The 19,717-nt window shown below is 51.3% G+C and overlaps 4 protein-coding genes across 4 annotated transcripts in view; all 4 read right to left on the bottom strand.

Annotated features, from left to right (window-relative positions):
• LOC146391788 (protein NLRC3-like) overlaps positions 1-19,717 on the bottom strand; it is a 453,804-nt gene that overhangs the window by 317,896 nt on the left and 116,191 nt on the right. The gene's annotated exons all lie outside the window — the stretch shown is intronic.
• LOC146391792 (uncharacterized) lies at positions 5,482-6,468 on the bottom strand. Its single transcript, XM_084917032.1, has one exon. The coding sequence runs from the start codon at positions 6,466-6,468 to the stop codon at positions 5,497-5,499; it is 972 nt and encodes a 323-aa protein (XP_084773158.1). The 3' UTR covers positions 5,482-5,496.
• Positions 10,926-11,912, bottom strand: LOC146391791 (uncharacterized). Its single transcript, XM_084917045.1, has one exon. It carries the CDS (start codon positions 11,910-11,912, stop codon positions 10,941-10,943), a length of 972 nt encoding a protein of 323 aa, XP_084773171.1. The 3' UTR covers positions 10,926-10,940.
• LOC146391790 (uncharacterized) lies at positions 14,850-16,850 on the bottom strand. Its single transcript, XM_084909624.1, has 3 exons — positions 15,947-16,850; positions 15,044-15,880; positions 14,850-14,959 (listed from the first exon to the last, which is right to left on the bottom strand). Exons 1-3 carry the CDS (start codon positions 16,671-16,673, stop codon positions 14,850-14,852), a joined length of 1,674 nt encoding a protein of 557 aa, XP_084765750.1. The 5' UTR covers positions 16,674-16,850.

Below are 19,717 nucleotides of genomic sequence, written 5' to 3'. Positions count from 1 at the left end.
TTATAAATTGTCACCATAAGAATACAAAATAAAATATCTTTTGTCCACACTCCTCCTCTTTGGCCATCGGCCAACCTTTACCCGAATTTTGTTTCACTCCTCCGTCCAGGCGGCTTCTCGCAATGGCATCATATACCCCGGACCAGCTGAACCAGCTGAACCAGAGCCTAGGGCCCTGCTTACCAGTTTTACCAACACTCGCCTTACCAGAGGAATGAGACAACATCCGATCATCAATATACCTAGAAAAACTATAAGAGAAAACATGGCAGACATAAACACACCCTTCCATTACCCAAAGACAGACGTGATCCAGTCTCCCAGCCCCGTGTTCACACCTGATTGCTCATGCATGGTTCTAGATAACGTTTTCAGATTCTCAAGCGCCCGAGTGACCGTTCCGTCCGGAGCAGTATTGTTGGGAATAAAGGTGCAGCACATGTCACCAAACATTGCACATACTCCACCCTTCTCAGCCAACAACATGTCCAGAGCCATTCGATTTTGGACTCCCATCAAAGACGTCGGACCTAATTGTTCCGCAAGGCCTTCCACTGCGTCCCTAGTGAGATTAGAGAGTCTCAGCACATTATAATGGACATAATTAATGCGATCAACATTTTTATTTGGTGTTATCCATAAAAACACACTTTCAAAGCCGGCCGCTATCTGATTAACTAACTTATACTCATCTGGAACTCCCCTGGGAACTCCTATTGAGTCAATCCAGGTTGGCGAGTCCCATCTTGGGTCATATTTGTGCGTACCCCTTGTATCTCTCCTACGTCTGGCTGTCAACACACCCGTGTCCTGCTGTGAAACTGTTTCTACTCTACTTCCTATAAGCATCAACGGTGCACCTAGGCGCACCAGAGCACATGTTCCCACACTCCCCAGGGGAACCTGCACCAAAAGGGTGTACTGTCCACAATAATAATATAGCCCACCCCTTGCCCAGGTGCCTATGATTGTGGTTGGGTCACTTACATTATTAGTAGTCCTACCTGGGATCGTCCTCTGACACCAGCTTGGATCAATCCTTCCTAACGTATATCTCACGCTGTCTGTAGAGAACTCAAAACATGTATAATTATCTCGTTTAGGTGTGAATGAACCTGGTTGTGTACGTTTATCAATTGGCGGATATAAACCTGACAAAGTGGTGCAGTTACCTGTGTTCACCGCCTCTCTAGTTAATCTCAGCATACAATTATAACCCCACTCATCCTCTGGATACAGAGGAGCGGGTTCAGTGAACAGACGAGGTCGAGCTGTAGCACAAGCAACACAATCAACCACTTCCTGCTCTTTAGCATTTTGAGCCACCCAATCTAACCAAAGATTCCTATCACCAAAACCTGTGGCCCGCTCTATTAACTCTTGGGGTTTTAATCTAGTGTAATCTGTGGCAACAAGCCATTTCTCTTCTGAATCCTTGTAAGTAACTGTCTCTAGGGGGTCCATTTGCTCTATGAGATTCATTGCAGTGTCGTTCCCTATCGGTTTAGGTCTTGGATTGAATAAGTTCACCCGAATTATCCCTGCTGGATCTGTCCCTGCTTTATCTACCCCTATGACTAGATAAAACGCACCCCCGTCATACCCCGCTTCAGGGAGTTCGCTCCATGGTCCCAGGGAAAGAGTGACAGGGTTCTGTGTAACAGAATAATCTCTCTGAATGGCTATCCCTTGCAGGGCCTGTGGCACTGTTGGCCGCCATCCTACTCCTGTCCAAGCAACCACATCCTGCCAAGAACACCACTGATCTGTTATATAAGTGTAAATGTCTCCTTCCATTGATGGACCCCACACCGACTTAGGGTAACATACCATAGGGTGATAACAAATCCACACATCATATGTTCTCCAGCTGCTACCGTCTCCTGGGCATCTAATTACCTCACACAAATCGAATGTGAAGGCTGTCGTGGACCCATTAACATACCCAAACTCAACTCCCCCACTGGCTGTGAGACACCCATCGTTCCCACCTGAGCCAACCTCGCGCTTGAATTTCCTTGACGACTTGATCGGTTTGGACTCTGGAGCGGATAGACCTCTGCGTCTGGGCAATTCACCTGTCTGCCAATAAATAAACAAACACATTATAACACTTATTATCCCCAACATCCCCGTTATTTTCCAATTTTCCCACAACTTCATGATCACTGTTCCCAGGCTCGTTTTACTTTTACTTTTACTTTAAACTTCGTAATAAGAATATAACGTTATGAGTATAAAAGTATGCGATTATCGTACAAAACTATTACGACTCCTTTAAACTATAAAATACTTTAGACTAGAGCCCTAGCCTATTAGGAGCCTGAAATGAATTAATGCTTGGCATGTGACGCTCCTCTTCTTTCTTCGTCTCCCCAGGTAGACTACTGGGGAGACCCGCGGCACAGGGGGAGAGGATTATTCTGCCTCTATGTTCCCCCCTGTGTTACTTGGGGTGGAGCTTATCTCGAGTAAGCTCTCATCGGCCACGGCACATTGAGACCAATGGAACCAGGTCTCACCCTTTCCCTTCAGCCGAACCGCACTGGTAGTGCGAGCCGTCACCTCGAATGGCCCCGTCCACCTTGGAGCTCTCCACTTTCGCTTAATGACCTTCAGCCACACCGCCTTGGCGTCGGGTACGGACCTGTCCTCCGCATTCACCCCCTCTCCAACCTGTTGTGTGAAACTAGACACAAGAGCTTTTAATTCTTTCCAACATTCAGTATGGTTTCTGTTACTTTTTATACTTTCTTCTGCCGGGACTGTTGTCCAAGGACCTGGAAACTGTCGTCCTGTCAACAGCTCATATGGTGTGAAACCTGTGGATTGATTAACACAACATTTTATTATCATCAATGCAATTGGCAGGGCTGCCACCCAATTTAGCCCCGTCTGAGCAGAAATTTTAGCGATTTTATTTTTCAGGTTTAGATTCATTCTTTCTACTTTCCCCTGCGACTGGGGATGATATACAGTGCCAAATCTGTGTTGCAACCCCAGCTTCTGTTCTACCTCTGCCAAATCTTTGTTTTTGAAATGAGTCCCATTGTCTGACCTAATTCTCTTAGGAAAACCATGCCGGGGGATGTAATGATTGATTAAACACTTAATCACACTTTTTGCGTCCTCCCTCTTTGTTGGCCACGCTTCGGGCCATCCCGTCAGAGCATCTACACTTACCAGTAGATATCGAACTCCTCCTGGCCCTGGATCAATCATGTCAGTGAAGTCGATCACAATCTCTTCACCTGGTCTCTCTGGGATGGGAAATTTTCCTGCCTCTGGCTTAATTACTGGTTTTGGATTGTGCCTCCCACAGATCAGACACGTCCTGGCTTTCTCCTTGATCATATCCTTCAAAAAGGGATGCCACCAATGGCACAGATGTCTTCCCATCTGGGCCACACCTACATGGCCAAGCCCTTGCGCTTCGGCAATCTTCTGTTTTGCCAGGTTGGCCGTCAACACTGGTCGTCCGTCAGGTCCTCGCCAGAGACCTCCTTCTTCCCAGGCTCCTCGACTCTTCCAGACCCCCTTCTCTTCCGGGGCCGCCTCCTCTTGGGCCTTCCTGGCCTCCTCTAGCATGTTGACTCCTACCTCTTCCTCCGCGGTTATTTGCACCATCTGTCGTAGTGCTTTATAGCCTGCTGCCTCCTTGGCCGCTCGATCAGCTTCCTGATTTCCCCTGGCCACCATGCCAGTCCCTGAGGAGTGACCTTTGCATTTTATGATGCTCACCTCCTCTGGATCTCCCAAGGCCTGCTCAAGTTCCTCCATTTCCTTCTTGTGGCAGATTGGTGCATTATCTGCTGTCCTGAATCCTGCTCTTCTCCACTGGGCCAGCTCCACGTGAGCTGCTCCAAAGGCATAAGCTGAGTCCGTGTAAATGTTGACTCTTTTTCCTTTTGCAAGTCTCAGAGCTCGACTTAGAGCAATTACTTCTGCTCTTTGGGCTGACTGCTGCCCTTCAAGTCTTTCAGCCTCCTTCACTTCAAATTCAGCCCCTTTTCTGCAAACTACCGCGTAGCCTGCTTTCAATCCTTCCTCATCTCTGTAGCAGCATCCATCTGTGAACCAATCTTCAGCTCCCAGTACAGGTTCCGCTTTCAAGTCTTCTCTTATCTTCTCATCGACTTCAGCTCTCTTTGCACAGTCGTGCGGCTCTCCTGACCCCATTAAATCTGCCATATTGATTCCTTCATGTGTGAAGGTCAAGTTGGAAGCGTCTAAAACTTTACACACTCTCTGTTGTGTCAATGGTGTCATGGTGAAGGCTTGTGAGTTAACATATGCCACCACACTGTGGGTGGTCAGCACCTTCAACGGATGGTCCCTCACTATATGTGCTGTCTTTTGTATAATCTTTGACACCCCAATGGCATGCTGTGTGCATCCCGGGTGCCTTGTCTCTAATGGATCCAGTCTGACGCTGACGTACATAAGTACATCTCTCCCTCCCCCTTTTTTCTGAAACAACACCCCATTAACTATCCCGTGTGTTTCTGAAACATCAAGATAGAAGGGTTCATCATAATTAGGGATGGCAAGATCAGCCGATCTTGACAAGTCCTGTTTCAATGCGATGAACGCCCACTCAGTGGCCGATGTCCATGGCAGTTCAGCCTTCAGGTTATGGACACCCACCGTTTTCACCAAATCCCTCAAAAGGGCTGTTTTCCCTGCATAATTTGGAATGAAGTGACGGCTGTATCCTGTTAAACCTAAGAATGAGAGTAACTCCTTAACCGTACGCGGCTTTGGATGTGTCAAAATCTGATCGCGATGGGTGTTTAGCAAACCCACTGATTTGTGAGCAATGACACGGCCCAGAAATGTTACTTCTGGTCGGACCAACTGCAACTTTTCTTTACTCACTTTGAAACCGCACTCAGCGAGTCTCTTCAGTATGGTAAGTGAAGCTGCCGTACAGGCCAAAGCAGACGGAGCCGCAATGAGCAAATCATCAACATATTGCACCAGTGAACACCCCTCTGGTAGATGGCATGGCGATAGAGCTTCTTTCAACACTTGGTTGAAAATGCCCGGGGAGAGTGCAAACCCTTGTGGCAACCGTGTGTATCTGTACTGTTGCCCCCTGTATGTGAATGAAAAAATGTCCCTCAGAGACTCATGTAATGGGAGACAGAAAAATGCATTCGCTAGATCAATACATGTAAACCACTTCTGTTCTGGTGTTAATGCCGTCAATGCTGTGTATGGATTTGGGACAGGCACCGTGTCATTAATGGCTCTTAAGTCATGTGCCATTCTGTACTTTCCTGTCCCGTGCTTTTCTACTGGCAAAATAGGAGTGTTCCAGTAAGATTGTGAGGGCTCAAGCACCCGTACTTTCAATAGCCCTTCAATGGTTTCTGCAATTCCCTCTTCAGCTTCTCTCTTTTGCCTATACTGCGGTTTCCAAATTGGCGTTTCAGACTTCAGCTGGAACAAAACAGGCGAGCAAGTTGCCAGGCCCACATCCGTAGACCCAGCTCACCATAAGGTGTCAGGAAGAGTCGCAAGTGCGGCAACTGCATCCGCATGGTCTATTCTTTCTCTCCCATGGATTCTTGAGATTTGTTCATGCTCCAATATCACTGTGTCCTCTGATAGACAAGTGATACGGTAAATTTTGCATTTTGGCGAGTACCAAACGTCTGGAATCTGAGTAGCTTGCCAGCCCGGTTCATCGAGGGCTCTCTTGACCATTGTTCCCAGCTCCTTCGCCTGATGACCCTCATGGACCGCCAATGTAATATGGGGCACTGAATCAGGTCCCATTTTGAACCAAGGCCGTTGTTCTTCGGTTAAATTTACTCCTGCAGCGACGCCTTCAGGACCAACATAGATGTTCTGAGAGCGTATGTTCCAAGTCTGACCCTCAAGTTCAGTCTGGAACTGGTCCCTATAAATTTCGTCCTCGTTCTTATCATAATAGAGGGTCACATGGTATGGATCTCGCGGAAAAGAATAGACAGCCAAGGCCATAATCCAAGGTTTCCACAGCTGATACAGTCTCAAAATGCCTTCATCCACCAACCGACCCCAGTAAATGTCAGCTGTAGGTTGTTCACAGTCTTTCAGCAAATACTGGTTCTTTGAAAGTGTCCCCAGGCACAGAAACTCTTTTCCTCCTGGAAGTGTAACTGTTAATCCATCAGCTGAGCACATGACAGTGGCTCCCAATTTAATGAGCAGGTCCCTGCCCATCAAATTCACTGGCACCTGAGGAGACACCACATAGCTGTGCTTCAATGTCTGATTTCCCAGCACCGTCCGGGCTGGATTGGTTATTGGCAGAGTCATTGGAACCCCAGAGAAACCCACCACACTAACCGTGTGTTCGGAAAGTGTGACACTGCTTGGTCTTTGTCTCAGCGTTGAGTAAGTAGCTCCAGTGTCCACAAGGAAGGTCATTTCAGTCCCTTCCACACTCATTGACAACATCGGATCTGCCATTCCCATGTCGTCTTGTCTCTGTGGGTCCCGTCAGTACAGCTCCTCCTCTCCGCCCCAGTAGGCCAGGGGATACTGAGCCACCGGCGCCATGCCTGGGTTTGGAGCTTGATGTCCCCTTGTCTGGACCACTCTGCCTCGAAGAGCTCCCTGTGCCTGGGGTGGAGATGGATAACCAAGTTCTAGCTGTCGTGGTGTAGGACAATCACGAACCCAATGTCCTCGTCCTCCACACCTTCTGCATACATTCGGGTCCAGCATAGGTCCCCCCAGACCACGGCCCCTTGGTCCGCCTCCTCTTTGAGATCCACCACGCCCCCTCAACGACCTAGTAGCCCCCCAATTCCCCGCGGGTCTTCCTTGCCTTGGTCCATTGGCGGGCCATCGGTCATCAGGGTACAGAACCGGATCCAAATCTGGCCAATCAGGCTCCGGATTGCCCTGTGGCTGCGCCACCAGCATCTTCTTAGCTCCATCTTTGTTTTCCTTTTTCTTTTCGTTTAGTTTTTCTCTCGCCTCAGCCAATTTCAATTTTACTAACTGCCCTTGCGCCTCCTCCAGCTCCTGTTTTTTCTTGTTCACCTCGTCTCTTTCCAGCTCAAGTCGATGTATGATATGCCTCTCCCATTTTGCTGAATCCGCCACCGCAAAGTCTGGATTCTTCTGTAGATCTGCTCTCACTCGTTCTGGCAGACCTGCTAACACCGCACATCGGAACCACGCCCGAGGTTCCCCATCTTGCCCAGGATGCTCTCCAGTTTGGAGAATCCACTGTTCTTTTGCGTGCTCTATAAACTCTCTAGGGGAATGTTCTGGGCTCCAAACAATCCTAGGTGTAGTGCCAATATTATGGGTCGGATACTTCTCACGCACTGCATCAGAGAGAGCATTTCGCACCCTTGCATAGGGGACATCGTTTGGTTGGCATACAGTTCTTGCTATCTCTTCCACGTCTGCGAGGCCTCCACCTCTGAAGGTCCTCCCACCGATAGCACGAAAATCTCCCAGGGCAAGTTCTTCTCCTTCTGTAAGACTTCCTAGTCTTCTCAACCAAGCCGCTCCTCCCTCTGTGATCGGGGGCAGCTGCTTCACCAGAGCCTCAAGATCTCTGATATTATAGGGATGGTAGACTGGTTCGCCCTGTAAACCCGTCAGTAAAGGCATAGTGAGGGGCAATTCCTCCTCTATGTCACACTGCCCTTCTCCGGTTTGCAATGCAACGTTCTGCTTCCGATTCTTTTCAAAGATCGACGGTCTTTTGTCTCTTACTTCTTCCAGAACCCTCCCAGAGCGAAGCGTCTTCACTCCTGGGAGACCCTGAAACTTTGGGGCGAGTCCTCCCATTTCCAGGTTCGATACTTCTCTAGATTTTCGTGATTGTCTTATAGAGGTCGCCAAGTCCTTTTCCAATGCCTCAAGCGTTTGTGCTAATAGCCGTGGTGTTGCTACGCCTTCTTCCTCCAGTCTTTTCAAGGTCTGTTCCAACTTTATCACGGCCTCCCGGTTGTCAGATATTTTCCCAACAACATGGCCCTGCCACTGTTCTTCCTCAGGGTTGTCAACCTTTGACCTCTGACTGGTTTTTTGGCTCGCCTTTAATGGCTGCCTCTGAAACTGCAGTGAAGGTGAATCTTCCTCTGAAGTCCAGACCTCCTGGGATGCATTTCCCTGGCTGGGCTGTTGCGGTGTCACCTGACCTGTACTCGTGGAAGCCACAGGTTGAGCTTCTTCTGTAGCTCCATCTGGGCTGAAAAGAGAGGGAGGGATCAAGATCACCCCCCGTGTAGTGATTCCTTGTGATGTCCCAGCAGCTGGGTGGGGCTGACTCACCTCTGATGCAGCTGCCACTTATTGAGGCTGCATCACTTTTTGTGTAGGTGCCACTGATTGAGGCTGCGCCACTCTTGTGTCTGCCTCCTCTATGCCCCGAGCAGATGTCGATGGTATAGGATTCTCCTGTACTTCCACAATTCCTCCTTTAACTGTTCCTGTTTTTCCTCCCGGCCCCCACAGGGTGCCACCCTCCAAAGTCACCACTGGACAGATATAAGGAGGGGGTGGGGCACTCAGGAATTCCTTCAGGCTGGGATATAATATTCCCTCAGCCTCGGCTTCTTTTATTAAGACTGGTTTGGTGTCGTTCACTTCCTCTTGCATCCAGTGAGAAACGCCTTGGGAGACAATCATAAGCTTGCAATTGTCACGGTTTGGCATGGCAGACAGTGGGGGGTGTAGGGAAGGAGGACCCAGGCGCGGTGCTCTGTGTGCGAACAGTGCGTTTATTTACAGTGTGGTACAAAACAACAATAAATCCCCGTGTTCTCCCCAGACTCCCGTGTCGTGTCCTCCTGGTGCTCTCTGCTCTCGTGTCTGCACTCCCGGTGCTCGCTGCTCTTCTGGCCTTCCACGCTCCTCCTGCGGGAAACAATAGCGGCAGCTGTCAGGACACTAAACAATGGCAGGCATGCACTTAACGACAAAACCTAAACTGGATGACTAACGTGGAGTCTCAAGCAATGATCCCGCGCCGGTGGGAGCTCCAAGACTCTCTTAAGTAGCTCCCCCGACGAGGCCTGATCAGCCGCAGGTGCGTGGCTTCGGGTGTGGCCAGTCCCCCAGCAGGGCCACACCCACCAGGCCCAAAGGCGCCTGCAAACCAGTGTTCATACACACACACACACACACGGAGAAAGAGCAGCAGCAACACCAAAAATACATATAATGTCACCAGTCCATGACTGCCCAGGGATCCTGGGCCGCCCAGACCCAGGACCCTGACAGTACCCCCCCTCTAAGGGTCGGCTCCCGACGACCCAAAACAAAAAAAAAAAAACACAAACAAAAATTACAGTACAACCAACCCAGGGCGGGTGGCGGGGGTCCGGGACGGAGGGCCAGAACCGAAACAAGCAAAAACCACAAAAGAACAACCCCCCCCCCAAGGTCACAGTCCCAAAGTCCGACCGCGCATCCCGCAGCGGAGCAAAAAAGAAAAACGCCACAAAACAGTCTCAGGCGGCTTTCAATCCTTCCTCATCTCTGTAGCAGCATCCATCTGTGAACCAATCTTCAGCTCCCAGTACAGGTTCCGCTTTCAAGTCTTCTCTTATCTTCTCGTCGACTTCAGCTCTCTTTGCACAGTCGTGCGGCTCTCCTGACCCCATTAAATCTGCCATATTGATTCCTTCATGTGTGAAGGTCAAGTTGGAAGCGTCTAAAACTTTACACACTCTCTGTTGTGTCAATGGTGTCATGGTGAAGGCTTGTGAGTTAACATATGCCACCACACTGTGGGTGGTCAGCACCTTCAACGGATGGTCCCTCACTATATGTGCTGTCTTTTGTATAATCTTTGACACCCCAATGGCATGCTGTGTGCATCCCGGGTGCCTTGTCTCTAATGGATCCAGTCTGACGCTGACGTACATAAGTACATCTCTCCCTCCCCCTTTTTTCTGAAACAACACCCCATTAACTATCCCGTGTGTTTCTGAAACATCAAGATAGAAGGGTTCATCATAATTAGGGATGGCAAGATCAGCCGATCTTGACAAGTCCTGTTTCAATGCGATGAACGCCCACTCAGTGGCCGATGTCCATGGCAGTTCAGCCTTCAGGTTACGGACACCCACCGTTTTCACCAAATCCCTCAAAAGGGCTGTTTTCCCTGCATAATTTGGAATGAAGTGACGGCTGTATCCTGTTAAACCTAAGAATGAGAGTAACTCCTTAACCGTACGCGGCTTTGGATGTGTCAAAATCTGATCGCGATGGGTGTTTAGCAAACCCACTGATTTGTGAGCAATGACACGGCCCAGAAATGTTACTTCTGGTCGGACCAACTGCAACTTTTCTTTACTCACTTTGAAACCGCACTCAGCGAGTCTCTTCAGTATGGTAAGTGAAGCTGCCGTACAGGCCAAAGCAGACGGAGCCGCAATGAGCAAATCATCAACATATTGCACCAGTGAACACCCCTCTGGTAGATGGCATGGCGATAGAGCTTCTTTCAACACTTGGTTGAAAATGCCCGGGGAGAGTGCAAACCCTTGTGGCAACCGTGTGTATCTGTACTGTTGCCCCCTGTATGTGAATGAAAAAATGTCCCTCAGAGACTCATGTAATGGGAGACAGAAAAATGCATTCGCTAGATCAATACATGTAAACCACTTCTGTTCTGGTGTTAATGCCGTCAATGCTGTGTATGGATTTGGGACAGGCACCGTGTCATTAATGGCTCTTAAGTCATGTGCCATTCTGTACTTTCCTGTCCCGTGCTTTTCTACTGGCAAAATAGGAGTGTTCCAGTAAGATTGTGAGGGCTCAAGCACCCGTACTTTCAATAGCCCTTCAATGGTTTCTGCAATTCCCTCTTCAGCTTCTCTCTTTTGCCTATACTGCGGTTTCCAAATTGGCGTTTCAGACTTCAGCTGGAACAAAACAGGCGAGCAAGTTGCCAGGCCCACATCCGTAGACCCAGCTCACCATAAGGTGTCAGGAAGAGTCGCAAGTGCGGCAACTGCATCCGCATGGTCTATTCTTTCTCTCCCATGGATTCTTGAGATTTGTTCATGCTCCAATATCACTGTGTCCTCTGATAGACAAGTGATACGGTAAATTTTGCATTTTGGCGAGTACCAAACGTCTGGAATCTGAGTAGCTTGCCAGCCCGGTTCATCGAGGGCTCTCTTGACCATTGTTCCCAGCTCCTTCGCCTGATGACCCTCATGGACCGCCAATGTAATATGGGGCACTGAATCAGGTCCCATTTTGAACCAAGGCCGTTGTTCTTCGGTTAAATTTACTCCTGCAGCGACGCCTTCAGGACCAACATAGATGTTCTGAGAGCGTATGTTCCAAGTCTGACCCTCAAGTTCAGTCTGGAACTGGTCCCTATAAATTTCGTCCTCGTTCTTATCATAATAGAGGGTCACATGGTATGGATCTCGCGGAAAAGAATAGACAGCCAAGGCCATAATCCAAGGTTTCCACAGCTGATACAGTCTCAAAATGCCTTCATCCACCAACCGACCCCAGTAAATGTCAGCTGTAGGTTGTTCACAGTCTTTCAGCAAATACTGGTTCTTTGAAAGTGTCCCCAGGCACAGAAACTCTTTTCCTCCTGGAAGTGTAACTGTTAATCCATCAGCTGAGCACATGACAGTGGCTCCCAATTTAATGAGCAGGTCCCTGCCCATCAAATTCACTGGCACCTGAGGAGACACCACATAGCTGTGCTTCAATGTCTGATTTCCCAGCACCGTCCGGGCTGGATTGGTTATTGGCAGAGTCATTGGAACCCCAGAGAAACCCACCACACTAACCGTGTGTTCGGAAAGTGTGACACTGCTTGGTCTTTGTCTCAGCGTTGAGTAAGTAGCTCCAGTGTCCACAAGGAAGGTCATTTCAGTCCCTTCCACACTCATTGACAACATCGGATCTGCCATTCCCATGTCGTCTTGTCTCTGTGGGTCCCGTCAGTACAGCTCCTCCTCTCCGCCCCAGTAGGCCAGGGGATACTGAGCCACCGGCGCCATGCCTGGGTTTGGAGCTTGATGTCCCCTTGTCTGGACCACTCTGCCTCGAAGAGCTCCCTGTGCCTGGGGTGGAGATGGATAACCAAGTTCTAGCTGTCGTGGTGTAGGACAATCACGAACCCAATGTCCTCGTCCTCCACACCTTCTGCATACATTCGGGTCCAGCATAGGTCCCCCCAGACCACGGCCCCTTGGTCCGCCTCCTCTTTGAGATCCACCACGCCCCCTCAACGACCTAGTAGCCCCCCAATTCCCCGCGGGTCTTCCTTGCCTTGGTCCATTGGCGGGCCATCGGTCATCAGGGTACAGAACCGGATCCAAATCTGGCCAATCAGGCTCCGGATTGCCCTGTGGCTGCGCCACCAGCATCTTCTTAGCTCCATCTTTGTTTTCCTTTTTCTTTTCGTTTAGTTTTTCTCTCGCCTCAGCCAATTTCAATTTTACTAACTGCCCTTGCGCCTCCTCCAGCTCCTGTTTTTTCTTGTTCACCTCGTCTCTTTCCAGCTCAAGTCGATGTATGATATGCCTCTCCCATTTTGCTGAATCCGCCACCGCAAAGTCTGGATTCTTCTGTAGATCTGCTCTCACTCGTTCTGGCAGACCTGCTAACACCGCACATCGGAACCACGCCCGAGGTTCCCCATCTTGCCCAGGATGCTCTCCAGTTTGGAGAATCCACTGTTCTTTTGCGTGCTCTATAAACTCTCTAGGGGAATGTTCTGGGCTCCAAACAATCCTAGGTGTAGTGCCAATATTATGGGTCGGATACTTCTCACGCACTGCATCAGAGAGAGCATTTCGCACCCTTGCATAGGGGACATCGTTTGGTTGGCATACAGTTCTTGCTATCTCTTCCACGTCTGCGAGGCCTCCACCTCTGAAGGTCCTCCCACCGATAGCACGAAAATCTCCCAGGGCAAGTTCTTCTCCTTCTGTAAGACTTCCTAGTCTTCTCAACCAAGCCGCTCCTCCCTCTGTGATCGGGGGCAGCTGCTTCACCAGAGCCTCAAGATCTCTGATATTATAGGGATGGTAGACTGGTTCGCCCTGTAAACCCGTCAGTAAAGGCATAGTGAGGGGCAATTCCTCCTCTATGTCACACTGCCCTTCTCCGGTTTGCAATGCAACGTTCTGCTTCCGATTCTTTTCAAAGATCGACGGTCTTTTGTCTCTTACTTCTTCCAGAACCCTCCCAGAGCGAAGCGTCTTCACTCCTGGGAGACCCTGAAACTTTGGGGCGAGTCCTCCCATTTCCAGGTTCGATACTTCTCTAGATTTTCGTGATTGTCTTATAGAGGTCGCCAAGTCCTTTTCCAATGCCTCAAGCGTTTGTGCTAATAGCCGTGGTGTTGCTACGCCTTCTTCCTCCAGTCTTTTCAAGGTCTGTTCCAACTTTATCACGGCCTCCCGGTTGTCAGATATTTTCCCAACAACATGGCCCTGCCACTGTTCTTCCTCAGGGTTGTCAACCTTTGACCTCTGACTGGTTTTTTGGCTCGCCTTTAATGGCTGCCTCTGAAACTGCAGTGAAGGTGAATCTTCCTCTGAAGTCCAGACCTCCTGGGATGCATTTCCCTGGCTGGGCTGTTGCGGTGTCACCTGACCTGTACTCGTGGAAGCCACAGGTTGAGCTTCTTCTGTAGCTCCATCTGGGCTGAAAAGAGAGGGAGGGATCAAGATCACCCCCCGTGTAGTGATTCCTTGTGATGTCCCAGCAGCTGGGTGGGGCTGACTCACCTCTGATGCAGCTGCCACTGATTGAGGCTGCATCACTTTTTGTGTAGGTGCCACTGATTGAGGCTGCGCCACTCTTGTGTCTGCCTCCTCTATGCCCCGAGCAGATGTCGATGGTATAGGATTCTCCTGTACTTCCACAATTCCTCCTTTAACTGTTCCTGTTTTTCCTCCCGGCCCCCACAGGGTGCCACCCTCCAAAGTCACCACTGGACAGATATAAGGAGGGGGTGGGGCACTCAGGAATTCCTTCAGGCTGGGATATAATATTCCCTCAGCCTCGGCTTCTTTTATTAAGACTGGTTTGGTGTCGTTCACTTCCTCTTGCATCCAGTGAGAAACGCCTTGGGAGACAATCATAAGCTTGCAATTGTCACGGTTTGGCATGGCAGACCGTGGGGGGTGTAGGGAAGGAGGACCCAGGCGCGGTGCTCTGTGTGCGAACAGTGCGTTTATTTACAGTGTGGTACAAAACAACAATAAATCCCCGTGTTCTCCCCAGACTCCCGTGTCGTGTCCTCCTGGTGCTCTCTGCTCTCGTGTCTGCACTCCCGGTGCTCGCTGCTCTTCTGGCCTTCCACGCTCCTCCTGCGGGAAACAATAGCGGCAGCTGTCAGGACACTAAACAATGGCAGGCATGCACTTAACGACAAAACCTAAACTGGATGACTAACGTGGAGTCTCAAGCAATGATCCCGCGCCGGTGGGAGCTCCAAGACTCTCTTAAGTAGCTCCCCCGACGAGGCCTGATCAGCCGCAGGTGCGTGGCTTCGGGTGTGGCCAGTCCCCCAGCAGGGCCACACCCACCAGGCCCAAAGGCGCCTGCAAACCAGTGTTCATACACACACACACACACACACGGAGAAAGAGCAGCAGCAACACCAAAAATACATATAATGTCACCAGTCCATGACTGCCCAGGGATCCTGGGCCGCCCAGACCCAGGACCCTGACAGTACCCCCCCTCTAAGGGTCGGCTCCCGACGACCCAAAACAAAAAAAAAAAAACACAAACAAAAATTACAGTACAACCAACCCAGGGCGGGTGGCGGGGGTCCGGGACGGAGGGCCAGAACCGAAACAAGCAAAAACCACAAAAGAACAACCCCCCCCCCAAGGTCACAGTCCCAAAGTCCGACCGCGCATCCCGCAGCGGAGCAAAAAAGAAAAACGCCACAAAACAGTCTCAGGCGGCCCATCATTACAACACAAGAGTTCAGGAGGCCTACCTCGGGTCCCGTGACGGCAGTAGGACGCTTCAGGCGGCCGACCTCGAGTCCAGTGGGGGCAGCGTTGCAGCTCCGGTGGCTTGCCACGCGTCCAGAGGTGGCGGCGCTGTACCTCCGGCGGCCTGCCACAGGTCCGGCAGTAGCGGCGAAACGGTTCCGGCGGCCTGCCCCGGGTCCGGTGGCGGCGGCGCTGCCCCTCCGGCGGCTTGCCCCAGGTCCGGCAGTAGCGGCGAAACGGTTCCGGCGGCCTGCCCCGGGTCCGGTGGCGGCGGCGCTGCCCCTCCGGCGGCTTGCCCCGGGTCCGGTGGCGGCGGCGCTGCCCCTCCGGCGGCTTGCCCCGGGTCCGGTGGCGGCGGCGCTGCCCCTCCGGCGGCCTACCCAGGGTCCGGTGGCGGCGGCGCAGCTCCTCCGGCGGCTTGCCCCGGGTCCGACGGCAACGGCACTGCTCCGGTGAGCAACAGCGAGGAGTGGCACATGGCCTATGAAGCGCCGGTCGCTGACGTGGACGCGCTAGACGTGGGCGGCGTGGAGGGCGCGCTAGACGTGGAGGTCCCTCTGACTCGCTGACCTCCAGTTCTGGCTGAGCAAGTCCCTCCAGACCGCCGAGCTCCTCCGGTGGCAGCGCGGGCTCCACAGGCTCCCTGAGCTCCTCCCGCTCGCCGATCTCCAGCTCCGGCTCGCCGAGCCCCTCCGGTGTCAGCGCGGGATCCACAGGCTCGCTGAGCTCCTCCCGCTCGCCGATCTCCGGCTCGCCGAGCTCCCCCGGCTGCGGCGCAGGCTCCTCCCGCTCGCCGAGCTCCTCTGCTGGCAACGCCGGTCGCTCCGGCTCGTTGAGGTCCTCCAGCAGCGGCGCTGGCTCCTCAGCTGGTGGCTTGCTGAGCTGCTCCTGCTCCGGCTCGCTGAGCTCCTCCGGCAGCGGCGCTGGCTCCACCGGCTCCACCGGCTCGCTGAGCTCCTCCGGCAGCGGCGCTGGCTCCACCGGCTCGCTGAGCTCCCCCGGCAGCGGCGCGAGCTCCTCCGGCTCGCTGAGCTCCTGCTCGGGCAGCGCGAGCTCCTCTGGCTTGCTGGGCTCCTGCTCGGGCAGCGCGAGCTCCTCCGGCTCAGGCTGGGCAGGTCCGGGTGGCGACATAGCAGCCGGTGAAAAAGATGGCAGAATGGCGGCTGCAGGCAGATGAGACGACGGCGGTGCTACAGCTGCAGATGGTGAAGCAGCGAGTGGTGTGGAGACCTCTGACCGAGGTGATGTTACCTGCGCTGTCGGCTTGTCCACTGCAGACACAAACACAGATGGTGAGGGAAATGGAAAATAGTCCGTACTACTCACCACAGCCGGCTCTTGAGATGTCCGTGGATCAGGCTGCGGTGAGGAACGCCGGCGGCGCGAACGTCGTTTCCGTGTAGACGTCGGGGCCGGCGTCTCAGGCTGTGAAACCACCAGCTGTCCGGGCCGGTGAGCAGCCTGAGGAGGAGAGTGGAGGTGGAGGGTGGAAAGCAGGAAGTCCAGGACAACTGGATTAAGGGAGTCCATCAGCCAGGGGAATTTAACAAGCGTCTCCTGCAGCCGCCTCTCCACGGCGTGACGCAAACCTTCCGCGGGCTTCTCCCACCACAACTCGCATAGGCGGTAAACCTTGTCCATCACCTCCCTCCTGAGCCTCTCCTCAGAGACCGCTGGGTCCATGCTTGGCGGGATCATTCTGTCACGGTTTGGCATGGCAGACCGTGGGGGGTGTAGGGAAGGAGGACCCAGGCGCGGTGCTCTGTGTGCGAACAGTGCGTTTATTTACAGTGTGGTACAAAACAACAATAAATCCCCGTGTTCTCCCCAGACTCCCGTGTCGTGTCCTCCTGGTGCTCTCTGCTCTCGTGTCTGCACTCCCGGTGCTCGCTGCTCTTCTGGCCTTCCACGCTCCTCCTGCGGGAAACAATAGCGGCAGCTGTCAGGACACTAAACAATGGCAGGCATGCACTTAACGACAAAACCTAAACTGGATGACTAACGTGGAGTCTCAAGCAATGATCCCGCGCCGGTGGGAGCTCCAAGACTCTCTTAAGTAGCTCCCCCGACGAGGCCTGATCAGCCGCAGGTGCGTGGCTTCGGGTGTGGCCAGTCCCCCAGCAGGGCCACACCCACCAGGCCCAAAGGCGCCTGCAAACCAGTGTTCATACACACACACACACACACACGGAGAAAGAGCAGCAGCAACACCAAAAATACATATAATGTCACCAGTCCATGACTGCCCAGGGATCCTGGGCCGCCCAGACCCAGGACCCTGACAGCAATACTTATTTTGTTTTCCAATCATGAGCTTCTTCTCTGCCTTCACTTTTCTCCCTTGAAAACGTCCCAAGTGTTCCTCTTCAAGCTCTTTGATCCTCTTCTCACATTTCTCACCTTCAACTTGGAAGATGGAGTGAAGAGGGATTCTGTCCTCCAACGTCTTCTGTTGATTTTCACATAATTCCTTCACTTCTCTTTCCAGATCTTGACACTGGCGGGCAATCTCCTTTGAAGTCCCCTCAGCAGTAATTTTAATTGCTTTCTTCAATTGCTGTATTTGCTCCTTCAGTGGCTTGTATCTCTTTCCCCCATCAGGGGTCACCTTTTCCTCTTCAGCCATTTTGCTTTTCGACCTCACTTACCTTTACCAAAATGGCCGCTCTTAGGCTCCTCCCTTTGGGGTTGCCTCACTGTAGTTCCCCTTTCGGCAGTCAGAATCCCACAAGCTGGTCAAGCTTAACCTCCGCTAGGCTCTAGCCGGGGAGAGACCGCCCACAGACACACATACACACACACACACACACACTCTCTAATGCTCCTTTCAAGACAAAACTTCACAAACGTCTACTGCAACAATTTAAGCACCCAAAGCCAGCAAAAACTCACTCTCACATTCACTTCCCTAACAACTACAAAGTTTTCACACATGAGAATAATCCAATCAATCTACTATGCACGCCGTTTCCCTCCTTATAGCGAGAGACTCAACCGATCTTTAAAAGACTTTATATACACTAGGAAATCACAAACACAAGACTACAAGATTTAGTTTATTTAATATACTGAAATCCTTTAACCACACTTCTGAAACACACCTTCACCTACCCAAAAAGGAAACTGAGAAGCAGAGAAATGGAGAAGTAGGGAGATGGAACAAAGCCAGCAAGTACACACACACACAGAGCTCCCCACAGAGCCCCCTCTCCTCCTCTCAGAGAGAGAAAAGAAAAGAGTTTTCCTTTTTTCACTCTGCAACCACACAGGAGAAATTCAACAGACAGTTTATACCACTAATTTACACTTTATTTACACATTATTTACACATGGGCCCATATAAACGTATGAAAACACCATATGCCAGAACAGCTTATCTTCTTTATTTCTCTACCGATATTCCTAAGTTTTTTGACTAATTTAAAAGCATCTTTCAGCCCAGGGCCGTGCCTTGCTAATCAATTAAACCCGCTTCGAGGACGCCCCCGCCGAGAGCGGTCAGATTCCTAAGCCCTACTTAATTTATAACTGCTTCCCGCCAGGCAACAAGGACCTCCACCAGCCACGTGAAATATCACAGTTTACGCTTTTGGCTTTACTTAAAGTTCACAAGTCCCCGACGTTAAATAGTCACAGCCGGGTCGCACCCTGTCACTCAAACAGCGCAGTAAGGAAAGTGATCCCCTTGATCACTTTAGTTTTTAAGGGGGGCTCGAAATCCCCCGGGTACCACCCGAGCTTTTAACCTGACCGTGCGTCCACGATCAGGGGTCGCCGCCACACGCTGAGCAACTGCGCTCTTAGGGGCCGCGCCCCAGTCCTAAGACAATTTATTCAAGTGTATTATAAGCATCACTCCCGGGTCTTAGTCCGCGGTTATTTCGACGCCCGAACCGCGTTCTGCTGATCAATCAGACCGAATACCCTAAACTACTGGTTGGCTGGCTGGCCTCCCCAGTCAACCCACATCACTTTAAACACACACCGTATTGACTTAAACACATAACCTCTTAACTCAAAATTCACCCCCAAAATAAACAGCAATAAATTTAGTCAGTCCAATATTCCCTGCTTTTAGCACTAATTACCCCAAGATCACTATGGACAGACACCAGAAGCCTATACTGAGTGAATATTATTAAATTTAGTTTTAACTTCCAATTTAGCGCCTTTGGATAAAAATCAACAGGTGGCACTCACCTTCTACTTCGCCTGGCGTGTCACTCAGATAAGCTGCTGGCCTTCCGTCCCTTTGGCACCTCCAAGCCGCACGCTCCTCTCTTCCCCAACCGGGTTTTCGGCACCAAGAATTGTTGACAACTTGTTCGATTTGGGTAAGAGAAGTAAGCAGACTGAATCCAGGTAGGTGCCAAAAATAGTGATCTTTATTTACACACTTGCGCAGAGTGTGGGAAGAAACTTGCAACAACAATCTTACAATCTTCCTCGAGCAGACCGCTCCCCATCCTTATATTACCCTGATGACATCACAGCTAGATCTTACTGGAAATGATAACAGTTCCAAAGTTCTCCTTATATAGGCATCCAATACTACTTTCGAGACAAACAAGTGTGTGATATGTTGTGCAATTTTGTGAGACTGTGTGTCCAACCGAGAGATTGTCCTGAGACGACCTCCCTGTTCTTAATACGTGCGGGAGTGAACGTGCGTACTTTCCATGACTCTCTATGTGCATGTTGGTGTGGGCCTGAAACACGCGATGACCTTAAATGAATGTCGTGTTTTTAATTCCGCTCCG

Source organism: Perissodus microlepis, chromosome 3, assembly GCF_051167445.1.
Source record: "Perissodus microlepis isolate ML-2025 ecotype Zambia chromosome 3, ASM5116744v1, whole genome shotgun sequence".
Classification (NCBI taxonomy): Eukaryota; Metazoa; Chordata; class Actinopteri; order Cichliformes; family Cichlidae; genus Perissodus; species Perissodus microlepis.
The sequence above is the reverse complement of the archived record's forward strand: the minus strand, read 5'-3'. Positions and strand labels throughout refer to the sequence as shown.